Source organism: Sus scrofa, chromosome 6 (assembly GCF_000003025.6).
Source record: "Sus scrofa isolate TJ Tabasco breed Duroc chromosome 6, Sscrofa11.1, whole genome shotgun sequence".
Taxonomy (NCBI): domain Eukaryota; kingdom Metazoa; phylum Chordata; class Mammalia; order Artiodactyla; family Suidae; genus Sus; species Sus scrofa.
This window is the reverse complement of record NC_010448.4, coordinates 137481399-137505146: the sequence shown is the minus strand read 5'-3', so window position 1 is coordinate 137505146 and position 23748 is coordinate 137481399. Positions and strand designations below refer to the sequence as shown.

General features: G+C 38.0%; 1 protein-coding gene across 1 annotated transcript in view; it reads left to right on the top strand.

Annotated features, from left to right (window-relative positions):
• The window catches only part of MSH4 (mutS homolog 4), a 113640-nt gene that overhangs the window by 19313 nt on the left and 70579 nt on the right, over positions 1-23748 (top strand). The window contains exons 5-8 of the mRNA XM_021096463.1: positions 1048-1163; positions 2541-2714; positions 9769-9941; positions 22093-22160. Of these exons, the coding sequence (XP_020952122.1) occupies positions 1048-1163; positions 2541-2714; positions 9769-9941; positions 22093-22160 (531 nt within the window). The remainder of the gene's footprint in view (positions 1-1047; positions 1164-2540; positions 2715-9768; positions 9942-22092; positions 22161-23748) is intronic.

The window sequence follows — 23748 nt, the reverse complement described above, 5'->3', positions numbered from 1 at the left end:
CAGATCCCCGCATGTGAGGGTTTGACGTGGGGCTCAGAACTCTCACTTCTGTAGGTGAGTCTCTGTGAGCCAGTTAGTTTTCAGTCTGTGGAGCTTCCCACCCCGGAGGTATGGGGTTGTTTATATGGTGAAATCGCCCCTTCCTACCTCTTGATGTGTCCTCCTCTTTTTCTTCTGGAATAGGGTATCTTTTTTAAGGTTTCCGGTCAATTCGGGTGGAGATTGCTCAGCATTTAGTTGCAAATTTTGTTGTTTTTAGGAGAGAAGCTGAGCTCCAGTCCTTCTGTTCCACCATCTTAATCCTCTCCCCAACTATCTCTCCAAGACTTACAGTATTATTATAAAGATTAAATGAAATAGCTGTCTAAACAGTCTCGGCACATAGCAGATTCCCTACCTGCTTATGACTTTTTTTCAGTGTTATAGCTCTTTCACATTCTATTGTTATTATGTTACCTTTCTTATCTATTACTTTTATTCAAAGCAGGCAGACCTTTTACTCTGCAACTGCATGCTTTTTTTCCTCTTTTAAAAAAAATTCCATTATTTCCTTTTATTTTTAAAATAAATTCGCCTCATTTAGATAGCATTTCATAGATTTGATAGCTGGAATTGGTCTTCCCCAACTAGTGTATTTGAGAGCTGGAATTGTCTTCCCCAACGAGTGTGTAACAAAGATTTACCCTCTTTCAATTATCATAGAGTACATGAGGCTGAATGTAAAACCTTTGCTGCTGTTGTTGCTGTAGAATAAAAGGAGTAGAAGGCAGAGACTCTTAGGTTATTTTTTATTATTATACTTAAATTTCATTTGAATATAGCCTAATAAGAGCTACAGACTACTGTAATTCACTTAGCAAGACAGATCATCATCCTCTTTTTGTAAATAACTGATAAAACTCATTTAACTCTAGAAAGTGATAAATAATGAAAAATAAACTTCATGCAATATTTAAGTTACCTACCCACATACATGCATGTGTTTAAAAAAGCAGTTTGGGGCAAGTGAAACTTAAATTTTACTTTGTAATTAAAAATTCTTTTCAGAATGTTAATTTCACTACTATCCAAAGGAAATACTTCAATGAAACAAAAGGACTAGAGTACATTGAACAGTTATGCACAGCAGAATTCAGCACTGTCCTAATGGAGGTTCAGTCCAAGTAAGTTATAATTTAAAGAAAGTAGTACATCTCAAGCGTGTGTTTCAGGAGGGCAAGGTCTTTTCTCTGTTTTATTCTTTGCTCTTCCCTTCCACCTGGGAAAATGTCTGGCTCATAAAACACAGTCAGTAATTATTGAAATAGTAATACAAATAAAATTTATACACAAGGCATATCTTGCTAACTTAATTTATATAGAATGTCTCCAAATTAATGATAATCTGTTGTGCTAGTGGTTGCTGCTCACTTTGGAGTAAAAAGCTAGAGTGAGTAGCTAGAGTAAACTAGAAATGTGAGAGCACAGAAATAGAACACAGTTAAAGCTGTGTTTCCGTTGCCTCATACCTTTACTCCTAAAAGATTCAGAATGAGATAGGGAATATTTTTAGAACGGATATTTCTTAGAACTTGCTGAACAGATACTTTTCTTTGAGCTAAGTTGGGCCATTTGTTCACTCAGTTCATCATGATGAATACTCTCACAGAGATCAAAACTTACTTTCCTGTACATTGGGACCTCCTGACTGTACTTTTAAAGCTCTCAGACTTTTTTTTTTTTTTTTTTTTTTTTTTGTCTTTTCTAGGCCCACACCCATGGCATATGAAGGTTCCCAGGCTAGGGGTCCAGTCGGAGCTGTAGCTGCCAGCCTATGCCAGAGACACAGCAACGCAGGATCCAAGCCACGTCTGCGACCTATACCACAGCTCATGGCAACACCGGATCCCCCAACCACTGAGCAAGGCCAGGAATCAAACCCGCAACCTCATGGTTCCTGGTTCGGGTTCATTAACTACTGAGCCACGACGGGAACTCCAGACTTTTCTGATATTATTTGAATGTGTACCTAGAATGGTACATCAGGAAGTTCCCATTATGGGGATCAAACCTGACCTTAGCAACAGTCTGAGCCGCTGCACAGGCAACACTGGATCCCTAACCTGTAGCAGGAACTTTCTCTCTCTATCTTTTTATATATTTATATATTTTATAAATAAATAAATAAACACATTTTCTCATATTCTTTTCCATTATGGTTTATCACAGGATACTGAATATATCCTAGTGCTATACAGTAGGATCTTGTTTATCCATCCTATGTATAATAGTTTGCATCTGCTTATCCCACAATTCATCCCCCTCATCCTCCTTCTCCTTGGCAACTACAGTTCTGTTCTCTATGTATGTGAGTCTATTTCTGTTTCATAGATAAGTTCATTTGTATCATATTTTAGATTCCACACATAAGTGGTGTCATATAGTATTTTTGTTTCAGACTTGCATAACTTAGTATGATAATCTCTAGATCCATTCTGTTGTATAGCAATATTTTTTTTATTCTAAAGATTTATAGGGATGTATATTTGGTCACCTTACAGGTATTACTGCCTTGCAGCTGTTGCAGCTTTATTAAAATATATTGAGTTTATTCAAAATTCACTTTATGCACCAAAATCGCTGAAGATTTGTTTCCAGGGTAGTGAACAGACAGCCATGATAGATTCATCATCTGCCCAAAACCTTGAATTACTAATTAATAATCAAGACTCTAGGTAAGATCATCCAATTTTTTTCTTAGGAAATTTCTTAGTATATTTTTTATGTAATATTTTTTAAGCACAGAAAAAGATTCTCAACATCACTAGTCATTAGTAAAATGCAAATCAAAATTACAGCTACCATTTCATACCTATTAGGATGGTTATTATTACATAAATGAAAAATTAATGTTGGTGCTGATGTGGAGAAATTGGGATCCTAATCCATTTATGGTGGGAATGTAAAATAGTGCAGTCACTTTGGGGAATAATATAGTGATCCTCAAAAAGTTAAATACAGAATTACCATGTGATCCAGAAATTCTACTTCTGTGAATATACTGAAAAAAATTGAGAGTGAGGACTCAAACAGAGACTTGCATGCAAGTATTCATAGTATTATTCACAGTAGCCAAAATGTGGAAACAAAGCAAATGTCCATCAAAGAGTGATGAGAAACAAAATAAGGAGTATATGTACAATGGAATATCATTCAGCCTTTAAAAAAGGATGAAATTCTGATACATACCATAAGATGTATGAACCTTGAAAACACTGTACTAAGGGAAATATGCCAGACACAGAAGGAAAAGTAGTTAATGATTTCATTTATCTGAAATGCCCAGAATAGGGGAATTAATAGAGACAAAAAGTAGACAGGTTACCAGGGACTGAGGGAAATGGAGAATGGGGGAGTTATTGTTTAATGGATTCAGAGTTTCTGTTTGGGATGATAAGAAAGCTCTGGAAATGAACGATGGTAATGGTTACATAATATTGCAAGTGTACCTAATGACACAGTGTGCATAAAATGGTTAAAATGGTAAAATTTGTCGTAGGAATAAAAAAGTTACTGTGTCTGAAATACTACAAAGTTAAAATAACAAGTTTTAAAAAAGCATTAATAATAGAAAATTCAAGGAACTATATAATCATTTGAGAAGGTAAATATAGTTGAATCAACTTGGTCTTTGTGTATGACTAGGTTGCCGATTTTATTGGATTATTATTAGCTTTAGTTAGAGGAATATTGATCATAAGCATGAATAAGAGGCAGTGAACACACGTGTGAGTGCAAACACACACACACATGAACAACAGTGTTTATAGATTCCCTAGTGGGATACTTAAATTAGAATCAAAATGTTATTTGAAGGTAGTATAATCACCCTGCAGTGGTTTATTTTTTGTCTTTTTGCCTTTTCTAGGACCACTCCCACAGCATATGGAGATTCCCAGGCTAGGGGTCTAGTCGGAGCTGTAGCTGCTGGCCTACACCAGAGCCACAGCAATGCAGGATCCAAGCCACGTCTGTGACCCACAGCACAGCTCAAGGCAATGCCGGATTCTTAACCCACTGAGCAAGGCCAGGTATTGAACCCTCAACCTCATAGTTCTTAGTCGGATACGTTAACCACTGAGCCACGACGGGAACTCCCTAACATGGGTTTAATTTGGTGCAAAGAACTAGTGAGTGATGGTTTTTCTCTTGAAGAATTACTGTCTAGAGGAGGAGACGTATAGTATCATTAATGTGTACTAAGTGTATCTGGCTCTCCCTAGCTGAGGGATCTGCAATTAGTTAAATCCACAGATATGGAACCTGTGGATATGGTAAGCTCACTGTACTAGACCATTTTATTTATTAATTTTTTTCTTGCTTTTTTGGGCCACACCCATGACATACGGAAGTTCCCAGGCTAAGAGTCGAATTGAAGCTGTTGCCACTGGCCTACACTACAGCCACAGCATGTGGGATCTGAGCCGCATCTGCAACCTGCACCACAGCTCATGGCAACGCCAGATCCTTTAACCCACTGAATGAGGCCAGGGATCACACCCGAAGCCTTGTGGACCCTAGTTAGGTTGTTAATGCTGAGCCACGAGGGGAACTCCCTAGACCATTTTATGTAAGGGATTTAAGTATCCGCAGATTTTGGTATTTGGTGGAGGTCTTGGAATCAGTCCCCTACAGATCATGAGGGAGAATGTATAGTGATATGAAGGTTTGCATAAAAAATGATGGGATCAGGAGTTCTTGTTGTGGCTCAGTGGTTAACGAATCCAACTAGGAACCATGAGGTTGTGGGTTCGATACCTGGCCTTGCTCAGTGGGCTGAGGATCTGGTGTTGCTGTCAGCTGCGGTATAGGTTGCAGACGTGTCTGGGTCCTGAGTTGCTCTGGCTATGGCGCAGGCTGGTGGCTACAGCTCCAATTAGATCCCTAGCCTGGGAACCTCCATATGCCATGATTGTGGCCCTAGAAAAGACAAAAAAAAAAAAAAAAGATGGGATCATAGCAGAGAAAGTTAATTCGGCTTTAGTTAAGGAGTAAAAGAAGGAATTAGAAAAGGCTTTCTAGAGGAATAATACCTGACATGAGTTTTTATTTGTTTGTTTGTCTTTTTGCCATTTCTTGGGCCGCTGCTGCCACATATGGAGGTTCCCAGGCTAGGGGTCGAATCAGAGCTGTAGCTGCTGGCCTACACCAGAGCCACAGCAACACAGGATCCGAGCCGCGTCTGCAATCTACACCACAGATCACGGCAATGCTGGATCCTCAACCCACTGAGAGAGGCCAGGGATCGAACCTGCAACCTCCTGGTTCCTAGTCGGATTCATTAACTGCTGAGCCACGATGGGAACTCCTGACATGAGTTTTGACACATAAATAGAAGTTATCTAGATTAAGAGGTAGAAAAGGTGACGAGACAGTGAATAACAAAGTCTTGAAAGCATGATTTTCCTTTTTTTTTTTTTTGGCCACGCCTGTGGCATGTGGGTGTTCCTGGGCCAGGGGTTGAACCTGTGCCACAGCAGCAACCCAGGCCACTGCAGTGACAACACTGGATTCTTATCCCACTGCACCACAAGAGAACTCTTGGCATGATTTTCAATATAGCAATATGGTATAAGCAAGGAAACTATAAGCTATTTAGTTTGGTGAAGTGCAAGGTGGGAGTAAATAAGCTTAGAGTAAAATCTCAACTTCTCAGTAATTACATATAACTTCAGAAATTAGTGAAAAGGATGAACTTAAAATGATTATAAATTTTAGGGAGTTCCCGTCGTGGCGCAGTGGTTAACGAATCCGACTAGGAACCATGAGGTTGCAGGTTCGGTCCCTGCCCTTGCTCAGCGGGTTAACGATCCGGCGTTGCCGTGAGCTGTGGTGTAGGTTGCAGACGCGGCTCGGATCCCACGTTGCTGTGGCTCTGGCGTAGGCCGGTGGCTACAGCTCCGATTCAACCCCTAGCCTGGGAACCTCCATATGCCGTGGGAGCGGCCCAAGAAATAGCAACAACAACAACAACAGCAGAAAGACAAAAAAAGACAAAAAAAAAAAAAAAAAAAATGATTATAAATTTTAGTATTAAGAGTATTGACTAGAATAAAGACTACTTTAGACAATTTTAAACTCAGTGTTTAGTTCCAATTTTAGAGCCATAGCGTTTAAATATCTGTCACTTTGTGCATTCTTATCTTTCCATTATGTGAAATTCCCAGACATTATTTACTGTTACAAACTTAATTTTGCTTATTATTTTATTTATTTATTTATTTTGTCTTTTTGCCATTTCTTGGGCCGCTCCCGCAGGACATGGAGATTCCCAGGCTAGGGGTCGAATTAGAGCTGTAGCCGCTGGCCTATGCCACAGCAACATGGGATCCGAGCTGCGTCTGTGACCTATACCACAGCTCATGGCAACGTCGGATTGTTAACCCACTGAGCAAGGCCAGGGATCGAACCCGCAACCTCATGGTTCCTAGTCGGATTCGTTAACCACTGAGCCACGACAGGAACTCCTGCTTGTTATTTATTTTAATCTTCAAGAACAGTTTAGATCTATCTAGGTTCTGCTGGTACTACTTTTTAGTAAAGATAAGAATAGAATTGTATACTCTACTTTTAGTCATCAGTCAGTATAGTGACCTCAACACCTTGCAGTTCCTCTTAATAATGATGGTCTAAAATTATAACCTTTTAAAGGAGTTTATAATTAATTGTAGTTATTCCTTTTCAGCTTAGTGAATAAGCAATATCTTTTCTATTGCTAGGGAAAAAGGATAAGATAATATCTGGAAAAAGTACTCTGTCATTGACTTTCTAAGTTAAAATAACATAGGGTAACCACTATTGGTAATTATTACAAATGATTTTATGCTCAGTTTTACTTTGTCACATTTCATAATTATTGTTTACCATTGTCATTGTCAAACATTGCTTGAGTTCTTCCTATATATTAAATAAAAGGATACTTAACCTCCAGTAGTCCATAGTATAGTTGAAAGGAGAAATTTTTTTCACAGACTTGAACCAAAGAATATTAGGTTAAAAGATGGGCATTCTACGTACTGAACTGTCTGAATAGCTCTAAGTGTTTAGGATTTGTCACCGGTTCAGCATTCCGTTTCACTTGTTGATTTCTATTGCAAAGAGCAGTTTCAGATATGCTCCTTTCTTCCTTTGTTGCTGCAGAAGTAAAATTTTCAATGTTATGCCTGAGGAGTATCTATAATAAACCCTCCCCATATTCCCAACCAGGTCTTGATTTGTGTAGTTCCCTAAAAACCTGTTTAAATTGATATACCAAAATTTTGGCAGTCTGATAAATTAAGAGTAATTCCTCTCTTAATCCAGATTCAATATGTTAGTAAATTCTCTGACTCAACCTTTGGAGTATATGCATATTCTGGATCACCTCTGACCACGTCCAAGTCGACAACCCTAACCCTTACCTACATCATTTTAGCCTGCACTACTATATAGTATAATAGCCCATAATTTCTGGAATGCTGGATCATATGATAGTTCTATATTTAGTTTTCTGAGGTACCTCCATACTGTTTTCCATAATGGTTGTACCAATTTACATTTCCACCAACAGTGTAGGAGGGTTCCCTTTTCTCTACACCCTCTCTAGCAGTTGCTATATGTAGACTTATTAATTTATTTTTTGTTTTTTATTATACTTGATTTACAATGTTCTGTCAATTTCTGCTGTACAATAAATGACAAATGACGTGTGTGTGTGTGTGTGTATATGCTCAGGTTTACGTTGTCACATTTCATAGTTATCATTGGGCATCCTTGTGTTGTTCCAGATTTTAGTTGGAAGGCTTTTAACCTTTGTCCATTGAGTATTATATTTGCTGTGGGTTTTAGTATGTTGAGGTATGTTCCCTCTATACCCACTTTGGTAAGAGTTTTTATCTTGAATGGATGTTGGATTTTGTCACATGCTTTTTCTGTCTCTCTTGGGACGATCATGTGGTTTTTGACTTTTCTTTTGTTAATGTGGTGTATGACGTTGATTGATTTGCATATGTTGAACCATCCTTGTGAACCTGGGATGAATATATATATATTCCTCAAAGATATTGGCCTATAGTTTTCTTTTTTGATAGTATCTTTGTCTGGTTTTGGTATTAGGGTGATGGTGGCTTCACAGAATGTCTTCAGGAGTGTTCCTTCTTCTTCAATCTTTTGGATAAGTTTAAGAAGGATAGGTATAAGTTCTTCTTTGTATGTTTGGTATCTTTCCTCAGTGTGTGCAGGCTGCTATCCCCTTGATCAGGGGTGTGCTGGTATATGGCCTGCTTGTGCTTCCAGGGAGTTGGAGGCTGCGGGCAGAGCCTTTAACCACTGCCCAGTTGCTGAGCCCTTGACAGTGGTAAGGACCTATGGGGAGGTGGTGCAGGCCGCTCCTGGTTACAGATCCTAGTGACCCCCTAGGCAGGTGTAGGCGACACCCAGCGCCTTTGGCAGTGGCAATAGCAGGGCATGCGCATTCTCAGGTGAGTGAGAGCAACAGCAGATGGTGCTTGGTTGCAGTGCCCTCCTCTTTGGCTTCCTGAGGTGACCGGAGATGCAGGTTATACCTGTTCACAGACCCCTAGTGGTTTGCCCCCACTGCCCATAGCCCACACGAGGTGCCACATAGCCTGTGCAAGAGGTGCTCTACCACCTGAGAGCCTGCATGTGTGCAGAGAAATATATGCCTATAGTGGTCCCACACTTACTCCTCTTGCCTCCCCAACAGTGGTGCCTCACTCCCTTGGCTGTGGCCCTCTACTCTGCAGCCTGTGATGTACTGCTCCCTAGCCCCTCAGGCTGTCTCCATGCAGCCAACCAACTGTATGTAAAGTGTTTAGAATAAGGCCTGGAACATACTTAGTGTTCAGTTATGTTACCTATTCTCACCATCCTTGTCATCGTTTTTCCCACCTCATCATCATCTTTGCACAGATGCCTTCTTAACTCCCTAAAGCAACCCTTCTGGTCATTCTCTGTACAGCCTTGTTTGTTTCTTTGTTTTTATTAGTTTCTGTACCTGATATTTTCTTTCTTCTTTTAATTCTCTAACTTCTTAAGTTAAAACAGAGTGATTATATTAAATACCTATTTTTATCAATGTAAAAGTTCTTCCCCTACTTTAGGATGTATTATTGATACTGTGCTTTTATTTCTGATTTTTTTTTATTTTGTATTTTTAGGGCTGCACCTGAGGCACATGGAGGTTCCCAGGCTAGGGGTCAAATGAGAGCTGTAGCTGACAGCCATAGCATCATGGGATCCGAGCTGCATCTGCTGCCTACACCACAGCTCACGGCAACACCAGATCTTTAACCCAATGAGCAAGGCCAGGGATTGAACCTGCATCCTCATGGATGCTAGTCAGATTTGTTTCTGCTGAGCCACAATGGAAACTCTGATACTTTGCTTTTATTGATGCAATTCCATGGACTAGAATATTATATATAGTCTGAGTATTGTAACTGATCTATGAAAACAGCCATTAATTAAGTGCAAGAAGATATTATCAATCTTTGTTAATCAAAGTGTGCTTTACTAACTGACAGTGTACTTGAGATTTTGTTGGGAATGCAGATTCTCAGGCCACATCCTAGACCTACTGAGTCAGAATCCTCATATAATTTATATGCATATTAAAGTTTGGGACATACTACTGTAGATTAAAGGATTAATTCAAAAGTTAAATTGTGGTTTTCTTGGAGTTTCCTTTGTATACTTAATGAAATATTCCTAATTTGTTTTTTTTTAAAGGAATAATCATACACTCTTTGGTGTTCTGAATTATACTAAGACTCCTGGAGGAAGCAGAAGACTTCGTTCTAACATATTAGAACCTCTAGTTGATATTGAAACCATTAACATGAGATTAGATTGTGTTCAAGAACTGCTTCAAGATGAGGAGCTCTTTTTTGGACTTCAGTCAGGTAAATGAATATCATCTAGTTTTACAAATACAAATTATTAAAACATACACTGTCTTCTTATAAGGATACCAGTCATATTGGGTCAAGGCTTATCCTAATGACCTTAACTTGATTGCATCTGCAAAGACCCAATTTCCAAATAATAGCACACTTAGATATAAAGGTTGAAGGTTTCTTTTTGGGGGACACAGTTCAACTCATAGCATGAGGTAAGAGAACTGCCCTTGGCACCTGCCTATTTGTTCACTGGCATGACAGTACAATTTTTCTTTCTTTCTTTTGTTTTTTTGTTAGGGCTGCATCTGTGGCATATGGAAGTTCCCAGGCTAGGTGTCAAATCAGAGCTGCAGCTGCCAGCCTACGCCACAGCCAGATCCCAGCCATGTCTTCAACCTATGGCACAGCTCACAGAAATGCTGGATTCTTAAACCAATGAGTGAGGTCAGGAATCGAATCCACGTCCTCATGTACACTAGTGGGGTTCATTTCCACTGAGCCACAGTGAGAACTCCACAGATTTTCTTCTTAAATCTGTAGGTGGAAGGACAGTTTATATGTACTGATTCTAGTCCAATTCCTGATTTTCAGTAACTTGATCTGTCTTCTGTACCTCCACTTTCCCAACCTCCACCTGTTATCCTGGTAGTCTAATATTTACAACCTAGACAGGTTTTCTTCAGTCCAATTCTAAATACCTTTTAGCTGTCATAATTCATTCAGAATTCTGGCATTATATTTACTGTGATTCTGCATTTCCAGTGTTGTTGAGTATATTCATCTTTTTCTGTATGTTCTGGTGTATTTAGTGAGACTTTGGAAAAAGTATCAAAAGGACACTTTTAACTGGTCACTCTAGTTGTTGTTCATAGCAACACCTTTTCTCTTTCTTTCGTTCATCACCAAACTTGTTGAAAAACAAATTTTCTGGGCATTCCCTTTGTGGCACAGCAGAAATGAATCTGACTAGTATCCATGAGGATGAAGGTTAAATCCCTGGCCTCGCTCAATGGGGGAGGGATCCAGCATTGCCATTGAGCTGTGGTGTAGGTCTCAGGCACGGCTTGGTTCCCGAATTGCTGTGGCTGTAGCATAGACCTACAACTGTAGCTCCAATTGAACCCCTAGCCTGGGAACTTCCTATGCCGCAGGTGCAGCCCTAAAAAGCAAATAATAGTAATAATAATAATAAAAAAATAAAAAAATAATTTCTGCACATACTATCGTCTCTTCATCCCTGCATCTCAGTCTTGTTTCTGTGCCCACTACTGCACTGAGACTGGTCTTGTCAAGGTCACCATAGCAGATAATGTTGGTTCTCTGTCCAGATTCTCTTGGGTCTCTTTTACTTTTCTGTGTGCCCTTTTCTTGCTCTGTGTGCTTTTGCTTCTAGTGGTCTACACTTGAACTCTTTTAGAGACCTGCCCTTAGGCTATTAGAGTGCTTTTCTTTCAAGCATAGAGTGCCAAAAGTGCCTTGCAGCCCTTAAATGACTGAATGGTTTGGGAGTTTGAAAGCCCAGCTGTCTCACACTGATTTTACAAAAACCGTGAATGTAACTTAAAGTCCAAAATCCTTCTACAGGATCTATTGAAGTTCCTTCCATAGGTCTTATCCTGAAATTACATTTTTCCTTAGCTTTTTTTCTTTTCTTGTCCTTCTTTTCCTCTTCATTGTTTTCTCTTGAAAGCATATTCTTAATATATATCACTTGCACATGAATCCTCATCTCAGAGTCTGCTTCTGGAGAAGCCAGCCTAAAACATTCACCCACAGTCTCACTGTTATTAAATATAATGGACATATGCTAGTTCTCTTATTTAAAATACAACTTCTATGGTACCACCAATAATCTCTTCTTTTTCTTCTGTGTTTATACAGTCTCTGGATTTCCTTCCTACTTTTTTTTTTTTTTTTTTTTTGCATGGGCTGGTGTGTGTGTGGGTGCTGCTCCCATGGCATGTAGAAGTCCCTGGGCCTGGAATCAAACTTGTGACACAGCAGTTACTTGAGCCACAGCAGTGACAGTGCCAAATCCTTTACCTGCTGAGCCACCAGGAAACTCCTCCTTCCTACTTTTTTGGGGTTTTCTTTTTTTAAATTTTTTTATTATAGTTGATTTACAATGTTCTGTCAATTTCTGCAAAGTGACCCAGTTATATATACATACACATATATGTATATATATTCACAGATTCTTTTTCTCTTTTTCTCATATTGTCTTCCCCCTTTTTTTTTTGCTTTTTAGGGCCGAACCCATGGCACACGGAAGTTCCCAGGCTAGGAGTCAAATTGGAGCTACAGCTGCCAGCCTACAACACAGCTCACAACAATGCTGGATCCTTAACCCACTGAGCAAGGCCAGGGATCAAACCCACATCCTTATGGACACTAGTCAGATTTGTTTCCCCTGTGCCACAGCAGGAACTCCCTCTCATGTTATCTTCTATCATGTTCTATCACAAGTGATTGGATATAGTTCCCTGTGCAGCAGGACTTCATTGCTTATTCATTCTAATTGTAATAGTTTACAACTACTAATCCCAAACTCCCAGTCCATCCCACTCCCTCTCCCTCCCCTTTGGCAACCACAAGTGTGCTTGAAGTTTTTTTTTAAGCTCTGTCATTCATTTCTTTAAAAAGTTTATGATTATGCATTCAAAACAAATGGGGCATATCCCTTATAATATTATCTTTATTATTTCCAAATAGACTATAGGGCTGTACACGGTTTTGTACTATCTTCAGAAAGCTCTGTCCTTGATCAGGGAACACAGTAAGATCCCCAGAGTCCGTTCTTTCAAATTGAAGAGAAAGACTTCCGAGTTTTCTTTTTAGGCTTGTTTTTCTTTGCTTATTCCCTAAATGTTATTGCTCTTCAAAAATATGTCCTAGGTTGTCTTTTTACCCTGTATATTTTTATCATATGATTTACCCACCGTCCTAGTTTTATAATTATCATTCACATATTCATAACTTCCACATTTAATCTCATGCCTAGCTATCTCTATAGACCTTCAGCCCCATATATCTTATTACCTACTGAGCACTGATTAGATGTTCCTCAATCACCTCAAATTTAAAGTGTCTGAACTGGAGTTCCCGTCGTGGCGCAGTGGTTAACGAATCCGACTAGGAACCATGAGGTTGCGGGTTCGATCCCTGCCCTTGCTCAGGGGGTTAACGATCCGGCATTGCTGTGAGCTGTGGTGTAGGTTGCAGACGCGGCTCGGATCCCGCGTTGCTGTGGCTCTGGCATAGGCCGGTGGCTGCAGCTCCGATTCAACCCCTAGCCTGGGAACCTCCATATGCCGCGAGAGCGGCCCAAGAAATAGCAACAATAACAACAACAACAACAACAAAAGACAAAAAGACAAAAGACAAAAAAAAAAAATAAAGTGTCTGAACTATGCCATCTTCACTTCTAAATCAGTCCTTTCTGATTTCAGAGAATAGCTCTACATACAAGCTTTTTTTTTTTTTTTTTTGTCTCCTTAGGGCCACACCTGTGGCAAATGGAAGTTCCCAGGTAGGGCTTGAATTGGAGCTGTAGCTGCTGGCCTATACCACAGCCACAGCACCAGATCTGAGCCATGTCCACAACCCACATAGCTCATGGCAACACCAGATCCCTAACCCACTGAGTGAGGCCAGGGACCAAACCTGCGTCCTCATGGATACTAGTTGGATTCGTTACTGCTGAGCCACAATGGGAACTCTTACATACAAGCTTTTTGCCAAACCAGACACTGGAAGTATTCTTGATACTTCCCTACCCTGAATTTTTTTTTTTTAGAAATTATATAGAGAATTTATTTATTCATTTTAATGATTCTCATTTTTTCCATTGTAGTTGGTTTACAGTGCTCCATCAATTTCTACTGTACAGCAAAGTGACCCAGTTATACATATATATACATACATTCTTTTTCTTACACCTTCCCTGAAATTAATCATCAAATTCTGCAGTCTCTTTTCTCTGTAGCTCCTGCATGTATTAGCTTCTATTCTCAATGCTGCTGCTCCAGCCTGAGGCACCATTTATCTATAATCTGATTTATTGCAGCAGCCTTCTTTTTGGCCTTCCTCCTCCAGTCTGTGGCATGTAAAAGTTCCCAGGCTAGGATCAAACTTGTGACAGCAGTGGCCAGAGGCACAGCAGTGATTATGCCAGATCCTTAACCTGATGAGCCATGAGGGAACTCCCTCCCCTAGTCTCGTTCTTTAGTCTTTTCTCTATAGTGCAGTCTGAGTGATCTTTTGAAAATATAAATATGAACGTATTACTCTTTATTAGTTTCTTGTTGTTGATGTAACAAATTATCGTAAATTTAGTGGCCTAAAACAACTTGGATTTATTACCTTACAGTTCTGAAGTCAGAAATAAATTTTATTGGGCCAAAATCAGTGTGTTAGCAGATCCAGATTTCTTCTGGAGACTCTAGGGATGAAACTGTTTCCTTGCCTTTTCTAGTTCCTAGAGGCCATCTATATTCCTTGACTCATTTCTTTCCTCCATCTTCAAAGCCAGCAGAATAATATCTTCTCTACTTTCCAACCTCTGCTTTTGTTCTTATATCTTTTCACTCTGTCTGATCCTCCTGACTCTCTCTTATGAGGACCCTTGTGATTACTTTGGGACTCACAAAAAATCCAGAATAACCTCTTAATTTAAGATGCTTAACTTAATCCCATCTTCAAAGTTCCTTTTACCTGGTAACATATTTGAAGGTTTCAGGGATTAGGATGTGGACATCTTTGAGGCACTACTACATACTCACTTGTATAAAAATCCTTCAGTCTCTTCTCATTACTTTTAGGATAAAATCCAAACTCTTCTGGATGGCTCTTTCTTTGTCATCTCCTACACCATCCCTTGTTATTCCTCACTTTCCATTGTGCCTTCTAGAATATTGAACTTCTTCTAGTTACTTGAACATGTCCTCTCTCATATTATGGCTTTAAAATTTTTTAAAAATTTAATTTATTTTCATTAGGTGTATAGTTGATTTACAATATTAGTTTAAGGTGTACAATATAATGATTCAAAATTTCTATGAATTATATTTCATTTAAAGTTATTAAAATAGGGGTCCTTGTCGTGGCGCAGTGGTTAACGAATCCAACTAGGAGCCATGAGGTTGCGGGTTTGATCCCTGGCCTCACTCAGTGGGTTAAGGATCCAGCATTGCCGTGAGCTGTGGTGTGGGTCACAGACACGGCTCCGATCCCGTGTTGCTGTGGCTCTGGCGAATGCCGGCACCTACAGCTTCGATTCGACCCCTAGCCTGGGAACCTCCATATGCTGCTGGATTGGCCCTAGAAAAGGCAAAAGGACAAAAAAAAAAATAAAGTTATTAAAATAATATCTATATTCCCTATGCTGTGTAATATATCCTTGTAGCTTACTTATTTTATACATAGTAGTTTGTACTCTTAATCCCCTTCTTCTATCTTTGCCCTCCCCTGTCCTTTTCCTCATTAGTAACTACTAGTTTGTTGTCTATATTTGTGATTCTGTTTCTGTTTTATTATATTCCCTTATTTATTGTTTATTTGTTTATCTGTTTTATGGCCATACCCATGGCATTTAAGTTCCTGGGCCAAGGATTGAATCCTGGTTGCACCTGTGACCTACTTTGTAGCTGCAGTGATACCAGATCCTTTAACCACTGTGCTGGTCTGGGAATTGAACCTGCGCCTACACAGCCACAGCGACCCTAGCTGCTGCGGTCAGATTCTTAACCCAATGCAGTGTCACAGTGAGAACTCCTTTTGTTCATTTTTTTTTTTTTTTAAGATTCCACATGTAAGTGAACATATGGTGTTTGTCTTAGCCTGACTTAATTTCACTTAGTTTAATACCCTTCAGGTCCATTCATGTTTTTACAAATGGCAAAATTTCATTATTTTTTTAATGGCTGAGTAGTAGTCCATTCTGTGTGTGTGTGTGTGCGCGCGTGTGTGTATATCACATCTTTTTTATTCACTCATCTGTTGCTTTCATATCTTGGCAATAGTAAATAATTCTGCTGGGAACATAGGAGTACATGCATCTTTTCAAATTAGTTTTTTTCTTTTCTCCAGATATATACCCAGGAGTGGAATTGCTGGATTCTATTTTTAGTTCTTTGATGAATTTTCGTACTGTTTTCCATAGTGGTTGTATCAATCTACACTCCTACCAAGAGTGTGCAAGCGTTCTTTTTTATTCACATCCTTGCCAAGATTTGTTATTTGTGATGTTTTTGATGATATCCAATCTGACAGATGTGAGGTGATACCTCATTATGCTTTTGATTCGTGTTCCTTTGATGATTAGCAATGTTGAGCATTTTATCATGTGCCTATTGGCCATCTATGTATCTTCTTTGAAAAAGTGTCTATTTAGGTCCTCTGTCCATTTTTAAATTTGATTATTTGCTTTTCTGATATTGAATTTTATGACTTGTTTATATATCTTGGATATTAATTCTTTATTGGACATAGCATTTGAAAATATTTTCTCCATTTAGTAGATTGTCTTTTTGTTTTGTTGTTGTTTTCCTTTGCTGCACAGAAGCTTTTCAACTTCATTAGGTCCCATTTGTTTATTTTTGTTTTTAATTCCTGTGCCTTAAGAGACAGATCCAAAAAAATATTGACCATTTATGTCAAAGAATGTTCTGCCTATGTTCTCTTCTAGGAGTTTATGATTTCAGGTCTTACATTTAAGTGTTTAATCCATTTTGAGTTTATATATATTTTTTGGAATTTTTAAAATTAAAGTATAGTTGATTTACAACATAGTGTCAGCTTCTACTGTACAGCAAAGTGACCCAGTGATACATATATGTGTGTGTATATATATATGTGTGTGTATGTACATTCCTTTTCTTGTGTGTGTGTGCGTATATGTGTGTGTGTGTATTCATTTTCTTATGTTACCTTCCATCATGATCTATCCAGAGTGATTGGATGTAGTTCCCTGTGCTATACAGTAGGACCTCATTGCTTACCCATTCTGAATGTAATAGTTTGCATCTACTGACCCCAAACTCCCAGTCTATCCCACTCCGTCCCCCTCCTCCTTGGCAACCACAAATCTGTTCTCTATGTCTGTGAGTCTGTTTCTGTTTTGTAGATAGGTTCATTTGTGCCATATTTTTAGAGTCCACATATAAATTATATCATGTGGTATTTGTCTTTCTCTTTATGACTTACTTCACTTAGTATGAGAATCTCTAGTTGCATTCATGTTGCTGCAAATGCTGTTATTTTGTTCTTTTTTATGGCTAATATTCCATTATATGTATGTACTACATCTTCTTAATCTATTCATCTGTCAGTGGTTATTTGGTTTGTTTCCATGTCTTGGATATTGTGAGTAGTGCTATAATAAACATAGGGGGTGCATGTATCTTTTTGAACTATAGCTTTGTCCAGATATATGTCCAGGAGCGGGATTGCTGTATCATATGGTGTTTCCATATTTAGTTTTCTGAGGAACTTCAGTACTGTTTTCCATAGTGGTCATACCAGTTTACATTTCTGCCAACAGTGTAGGAGGGTTCCCTTTTCTCTACACCCTCTCCAGAATTTATTCTTTGTAGACTTATTAATGATGGCCATTCTGACTGGTGTGAGGTGGTGCCTCATTGTAGTTTTGATTTGCATTTTTCTAATAATTAGTGATGTTGAACATTTTTTCATGTGCCTAATGGCCATCTTTATATCTTCTTTGGTGAAATGTCTTCTGCCCATTTTTTGATTGGGTTGTTTATTTTTTATTGTTGTTGTTTGTGTCTTTTGGAGATTAATCGCTTCTCAGTTGCATCATTTGCAACTCTTTTCTCCTGTTCCATAGGTTGTCTTTTCATTTTTTAAATGATTTCCTTTGCTGTGCAAAAGCTGGAGAACTTGTACTGATCCTTCTTAAATTCTTCCAAAAGATTGAAGAAGATGGAACACTCTCAAAGACATTCTATGAAGCTGCCATCAATATAATATCAAAACTGGACAAAGATACACCGAAAAAGAAAATTATAGACCAATGTCTTTGATAAATATAGATGCTAATATTCTCAACAAAATTTTAGCAAATTGAATATACCAATGCATAAAAAAGATCATATACCACAAGCAAGTAGATTCATCCTAAGTTCACAAGGATGGTTCACCATATGCAAATCAATCAATGTAATACATCACATTAACAAAAGAAAAACCACATGATCCTCTCAGTAGGTGCAGAGAAAGTATTTGACAAAATTCAACATCCATTCATGATAAAAACTCTTACCAAAGTGGGTTTTGAGGGAACATAACATGATAAAAGCCATTTATGACAAACCTACAGCCAATATAATACTCAATGGAGAAAAACTGAAAGTCTTCCCACTAAATGCTAAAACTGGAACAAGAAAAGGATGCCCATTCTCACCACATGTTTTTGTTTTGTTTTGTTTTGCTTTTTAGGGCCATACAAGCGGCATATGGAGATTCCCAGGCTAGGGGTTGAATTGGAGGTACAGCTGTCTGCCTACACCACAGCCACAGCAACGCAGCATCCCAGCTGTGTCTACGACCTACACCACAGCACACAGCAATGCTGGATCCTCAACCCACTGAGCGAGGCCAGGGATCGAATCTGCAACCTCATGGTTCCTCGTCGGATTTGTTTCTGCTGCACCACGACAGGAATTCCCATTCTCACCACTTGTATGCCACATTTTTTTTTGTCTTTTTAGGCCTGCACCCATGGCATATGTAGGTTCCCAGGCTAGGGGTTGAATCAGAACTGTAGCCTCTGGTCTATGCCACAGCTACAGCAATGCCAGATCCCAGCTATGTCTGTGACCTACATCACAGTACACGGCAATGCTGGATTCTTAACCCACTGAGCAAGGCCAGGGATTAGATCTACATCCTCATGGATACTAGTCAGATTTGTTCCCACTGAGCCACAATGGGAACTCCAACATTTTTTTTTAATGGCAGCACCTGTGGCGTATGGAAGTTCCTGGGGTAGGGGTCAAAATTTGAGCTGCAGCTGAGGCCTACACTACAGTCATGGCAGCACCGGATCTGAGCTGCATCTGCGACCTATGCCACAACTTGTGGCAATGTAGAGTCTGTAGCCCACTGAGCAAGGCAAGGGATCAAGCCAGCACCCTCACAGAGACAACATCAGGTCCTTACCTGGTGAACCACAATAGGAATTCCTCACCACTTGTTTCAACATTTTGAGTTTATATTTGTATATAGTATGAGAAAATATTCCAATTTCATTCATTTATATATAGCTGTCCAGTTTTTCCAACACCACTTTTTGAAATGACTGTCTTTTCCCCACTGTATTTCTTGCCTCCTTATTGTAGATTAATTGACCATATGTGTGTGGGTTTATTTCTGGGGTCTCCCTTCTATTCCATTGATCTATGTGTTTGTTTTTGTGCATCTCATGTCCTAGCTTTTGTACCCTGTATGATTTGTCTAGAATCTTTCCTATTCATTCCGTGCAACCTGTTCTCCCAAGCTACTCTTTAGCCCACTGCAGTTCATCATTTACCAGTCTGGTTTAGATGTCACTTCTATGAGAAGCCGCTCTGACTTCCCAAGTTTGTGTTAGGCATATTTTGTACATGTTACCTCTCGTATCTTGTTGTAGCACTTACTGTGTTGTAAGTGCATGTTTTGTTGGGTGATTCTCATACAAGGATAGGACGTAACAGATGTTCATATTTGTTAAGATAATTGTTTTATTGTTGAACCTGTTGAAGATTTTATTCTGTTCTTCCAAAGGTGTTTTATATGATGAGATTTTTAACAAAAAGCTTGGATTTTATTTGAAACTTTAATTTTGATATATTTTAAGTTTTATTATTCCTCATAACTGAAAGTTTTAAATTGGCATCTACAAATGTTAAATATTTCTATTGTTTCTTTATCAGGACAGTTTATAATTTATCTTAAATGTATTGAAGTAGGGGAGCAGGAATATAGGGTAAGGTTGGAGGGTAATTTTTAGAGTTTATTAAAATATGAGAATATGAGTCTCATAAAAAAACAGTCCTTTATTATAAGCATTCTACAGTAGGGATAAAAAAATGACAAAAATTAAGTTATGTTTTTATTCTTAGGGATATTATATTCATGTTAAAGAAAAAGAACTCTAAATAAATAAATATGGTACAGTGTAGTAAATGCAATGATTATTTAATATTTTGTGCAAACATAGAGGAGGGAGGAGGGAGCTGGAATAGGTAGAATCCAGGATTCACAGAGAGAATATTTTAGCTCTGTCTTAAGGGAATGAGTAGTATTTGGACAATAGGTGAAACCTATAAATCATATTCAAGACAAAGGGAACATACTGAGCAGGGTATCTTGATGTGCATAAGGGTAACAAAAATATTTTTTGGATGTAGTGGCTGTGATATAGATCTGGAATGGGTGTTGCTGACTGTGATCTTGAACAGTCATTACTTACCAGGTTACACTTGTTTTTCTGGGAAGCCGGGGAAGGTAGAGTTAACGTAAGTTTTTGCAGTTATACTTATATTGTTATAGAAGAATTTGCTGTATTTAAGCCATGGCCAGTGGTTATTTATGACTTGTAGCTTGGAGAATGGCAGGAAATGAGGATTGGGGCTAGCTTATGAAGGGCCTTTATGTGAGACTAAGAAGTTTTAATTTTCTCTTATAGGCAATAGGAATGTGACGATTCTAAACTAAGGGAGTAATATGATCAAATCCTTATTTATTTATATTTTTGACTATGCCCATAGCATGCAAAAATTCCCAGATGAGGGATTAAACCCATGCCAGAGCAGTGACCCCAGCTGCTGTAGTGACAATGCCCATATCCTTAACCCACTGTGCTACAAGGGAACTCAACTCCTTATTTTAGAAACATTATACTGTTTGTTATAATAGACGTGGAGAAAGGAAGGAGGAAGAGACTGAAAAAGAGAAAAGTCAATCTATGGGAGGGCTTAATTAAGAGAGTCTGATAGTGAAATCATGTATAAAATATCATAATAATACAACATAATAGTATAACAGTATACTCAACTTACTCTAATTTTTTAAACAGAGATTTAGCATAATTACTGTCGAAGTGGCAATCTAGTAATGGGCACAGTTCTAAACTGAAAACTATCAAAAGTTTGAACAAGAAGGAAGTGGCTTAAATTTTTTGTTTTTATTTTAGTTTATTTTATATTTTTAAAGGATAATAGGTTAGGAAGTTCCTGTTGTGGCTCAACAGGTTAAGAAAATCCGGCTAGTATCCATGAGGATGCAGGTTCGATGCCAGGCCTCAGTGGGTTAAAGGTTCTGCTGTTGCCGTGAACCGTGGTGTAGTTCACAGATTCGGTTCAGATCTGGTGTTGCTGTGGCTTTGCTGTAGGTCAGCAGCTACAGCTCTGATTGGACCCCTGGCTTGGGAACTTCCATATACTGTGAGTGTGGCCCTTAAAAAAAAAAAAAAAAAAAAAGGATACTAGGTTGGGACCACTTTGTGTAAGTATCAGTAAGTTTATGCAAAAACTTCTGTGATCACACATTATGATAATAACAACCATGAGCCATTAAGAAATCATTACTATAGTTTAAAGTAAAGAAAAAAAAAACCTGGGGATATTTAAATGAGATAGACTATAATTTTCTATAAGTTTACTTTTATAGTGTACTTGATGCTAGAAAATGAGTTGAGAATAATAACAGTTTTGAGCTCTAATATGTGCAAGGTACTTTACACATATTATCAGAGAAGTAAGGTAACTTCTGGAAGGTTACATGATTAGTGGTTGAACTGTGCTGTTAAACTAATATTATCTGATATTTTAAGTATTATGAAGAAAACTTAGAGATCAAAAAGGAGGGAAGAAAATTTTGCTAAGGAACATCTAAAAGCCAGAAAAGTAGTTTCAAGAAGGAAGTGGTGATCAACAGTGTAAAAATTTGAAGACAAGTTCTGAACAATCAAAATTAAGAGAAGACCACTAAAATTTATTGTTTTATTCCTGGTAAATGTAAGATAGATAGGGACAATTAAAACAAGTAATATTTGCAGGTAAAACTATTCTATTATTTCAGGATAATATTTTACATAGCTATATTTTAAACTGTAACATAAAGTTTAAATGCTCATACTCTCTGTTTCTTTCAGTTATAGCAAGATTTCTTGATACAGAGCAACTTCTTTCTGTTTTAGTCCAAATTCCAAAGCAAGATACGGTATGTTTATGTATACATTATATATTATTATATATTATAGGATATAACTTGTTTTAATGTGATGTAACAATTGGAAATTATGAAAATCTTTTGGAAAAGTACTTCCTGATTAATATCAAGAGTATTTTTATGCCATTTTAAAGGAAACTTTTTTCCTCAGTGTCTTACCGTATATGATATACTTAGAAACTTCTTAGTTGAGGAATCAGCATATTTTCATTAATCAAATATTTACTTAAAGAGTTTGGATATAGTTTTCAAAAAACTTACACTGTAATAATATTTGCCTATAAAATAACTAGATACAAATGGCCTTAGATCCAAACCTTATGGTACTTTTAAAAGATGATCATTATATAAAGTTTGATTCATTTTCAAATATGCAAACCTTTAAGAATGTAACAGTTTTTGAATATTTTTCAAATTTAAATATTGAGTGCTTATAGGCACTTTATATAAAAAAGTAATAGGTGGTTTTCATTCTTCTGTTTGAGGTGAATTGAAAAATATTTAATGGAATATATGTACAGTTGACCCTTGAAAAATGTGGGAGTTGGGGCACTGCCTCCCCCATGCAGTCAAAAACTGATGTGTAGCTTTATAATCAGCTGTCTGTATCTGAGGGTTCTGCATCCATAGATTCAACCAACTGAATTGTGTAGTACTGTATTTATTGAATAAAATCTACATATGAAGGGACCTGTACTGTTCAAACCTGTGTTGTTCAAGGGTCACCTGTGTCTTTTTGCTTATATGCTTAAAAAGGAAAAAAAGTCTTAACATCAGTTTAAATTTTAGGAGTTCTCTGGTGGCCTGGTGTTTAAGAATTTGGTGTTGATTGTCGCTGTTGTGACTTGGGTTCAGTCCCTGGCCTGGGAACTTCCACATGCTGTGGGTATAGCCAAGGTCAAAAAACAACAACAAAAACAATAGATTTTTTATTTAAAATTTGATTACTTTGTAGATCCATTGAAGGCTTATCTATGTTTAAGAATCCTTTCTGTATTATAGAGATAACAATTTTTTTAAGGTTCTTTTATAATAAAATGAACTCAAATTTCATTTATAATAAAAACATCATTAGATGGAAAAGTTTTGGCTGTTGGGCAGACACAGAACTGGAAGTCTCCTTAAGTAGTTGAAACACCTTAAAAGTCAATATATATAAATAAGAGGTAACGGAGAACAAATGATGTCAAAATTAGTTAGTTGCATACAGTGAGATTAGAAGTATTCCCTCCTCTTCAGTTTTCTTACAGTGTTGTGTAGAACTGCTGTTATTTCTTCCTTAAATGTTTGGTAGAATTCACAAGTGAATCCATTCAACTTGGAATTTTATTTGCAGGAAGGTTTTTATTTTATTTTTATTTACGGCCACAATGTGCAGCAGCTTGATGTGTAGGATCTCAGTTCCCAGACCGGGGTTGAACCTGGGCTGCAGTGGTAAAAGCAGTGAAAGTGTTAACCACTGGTTCTAACCACTAGACCACCAGGGAACTCCCTGTAGGAAGGTTTTTGATTATAAATTCAACTTCTTAAATACATATGATGCTATTCAGGTTACCTCTTTCTGCTTGATTAGGCTTTG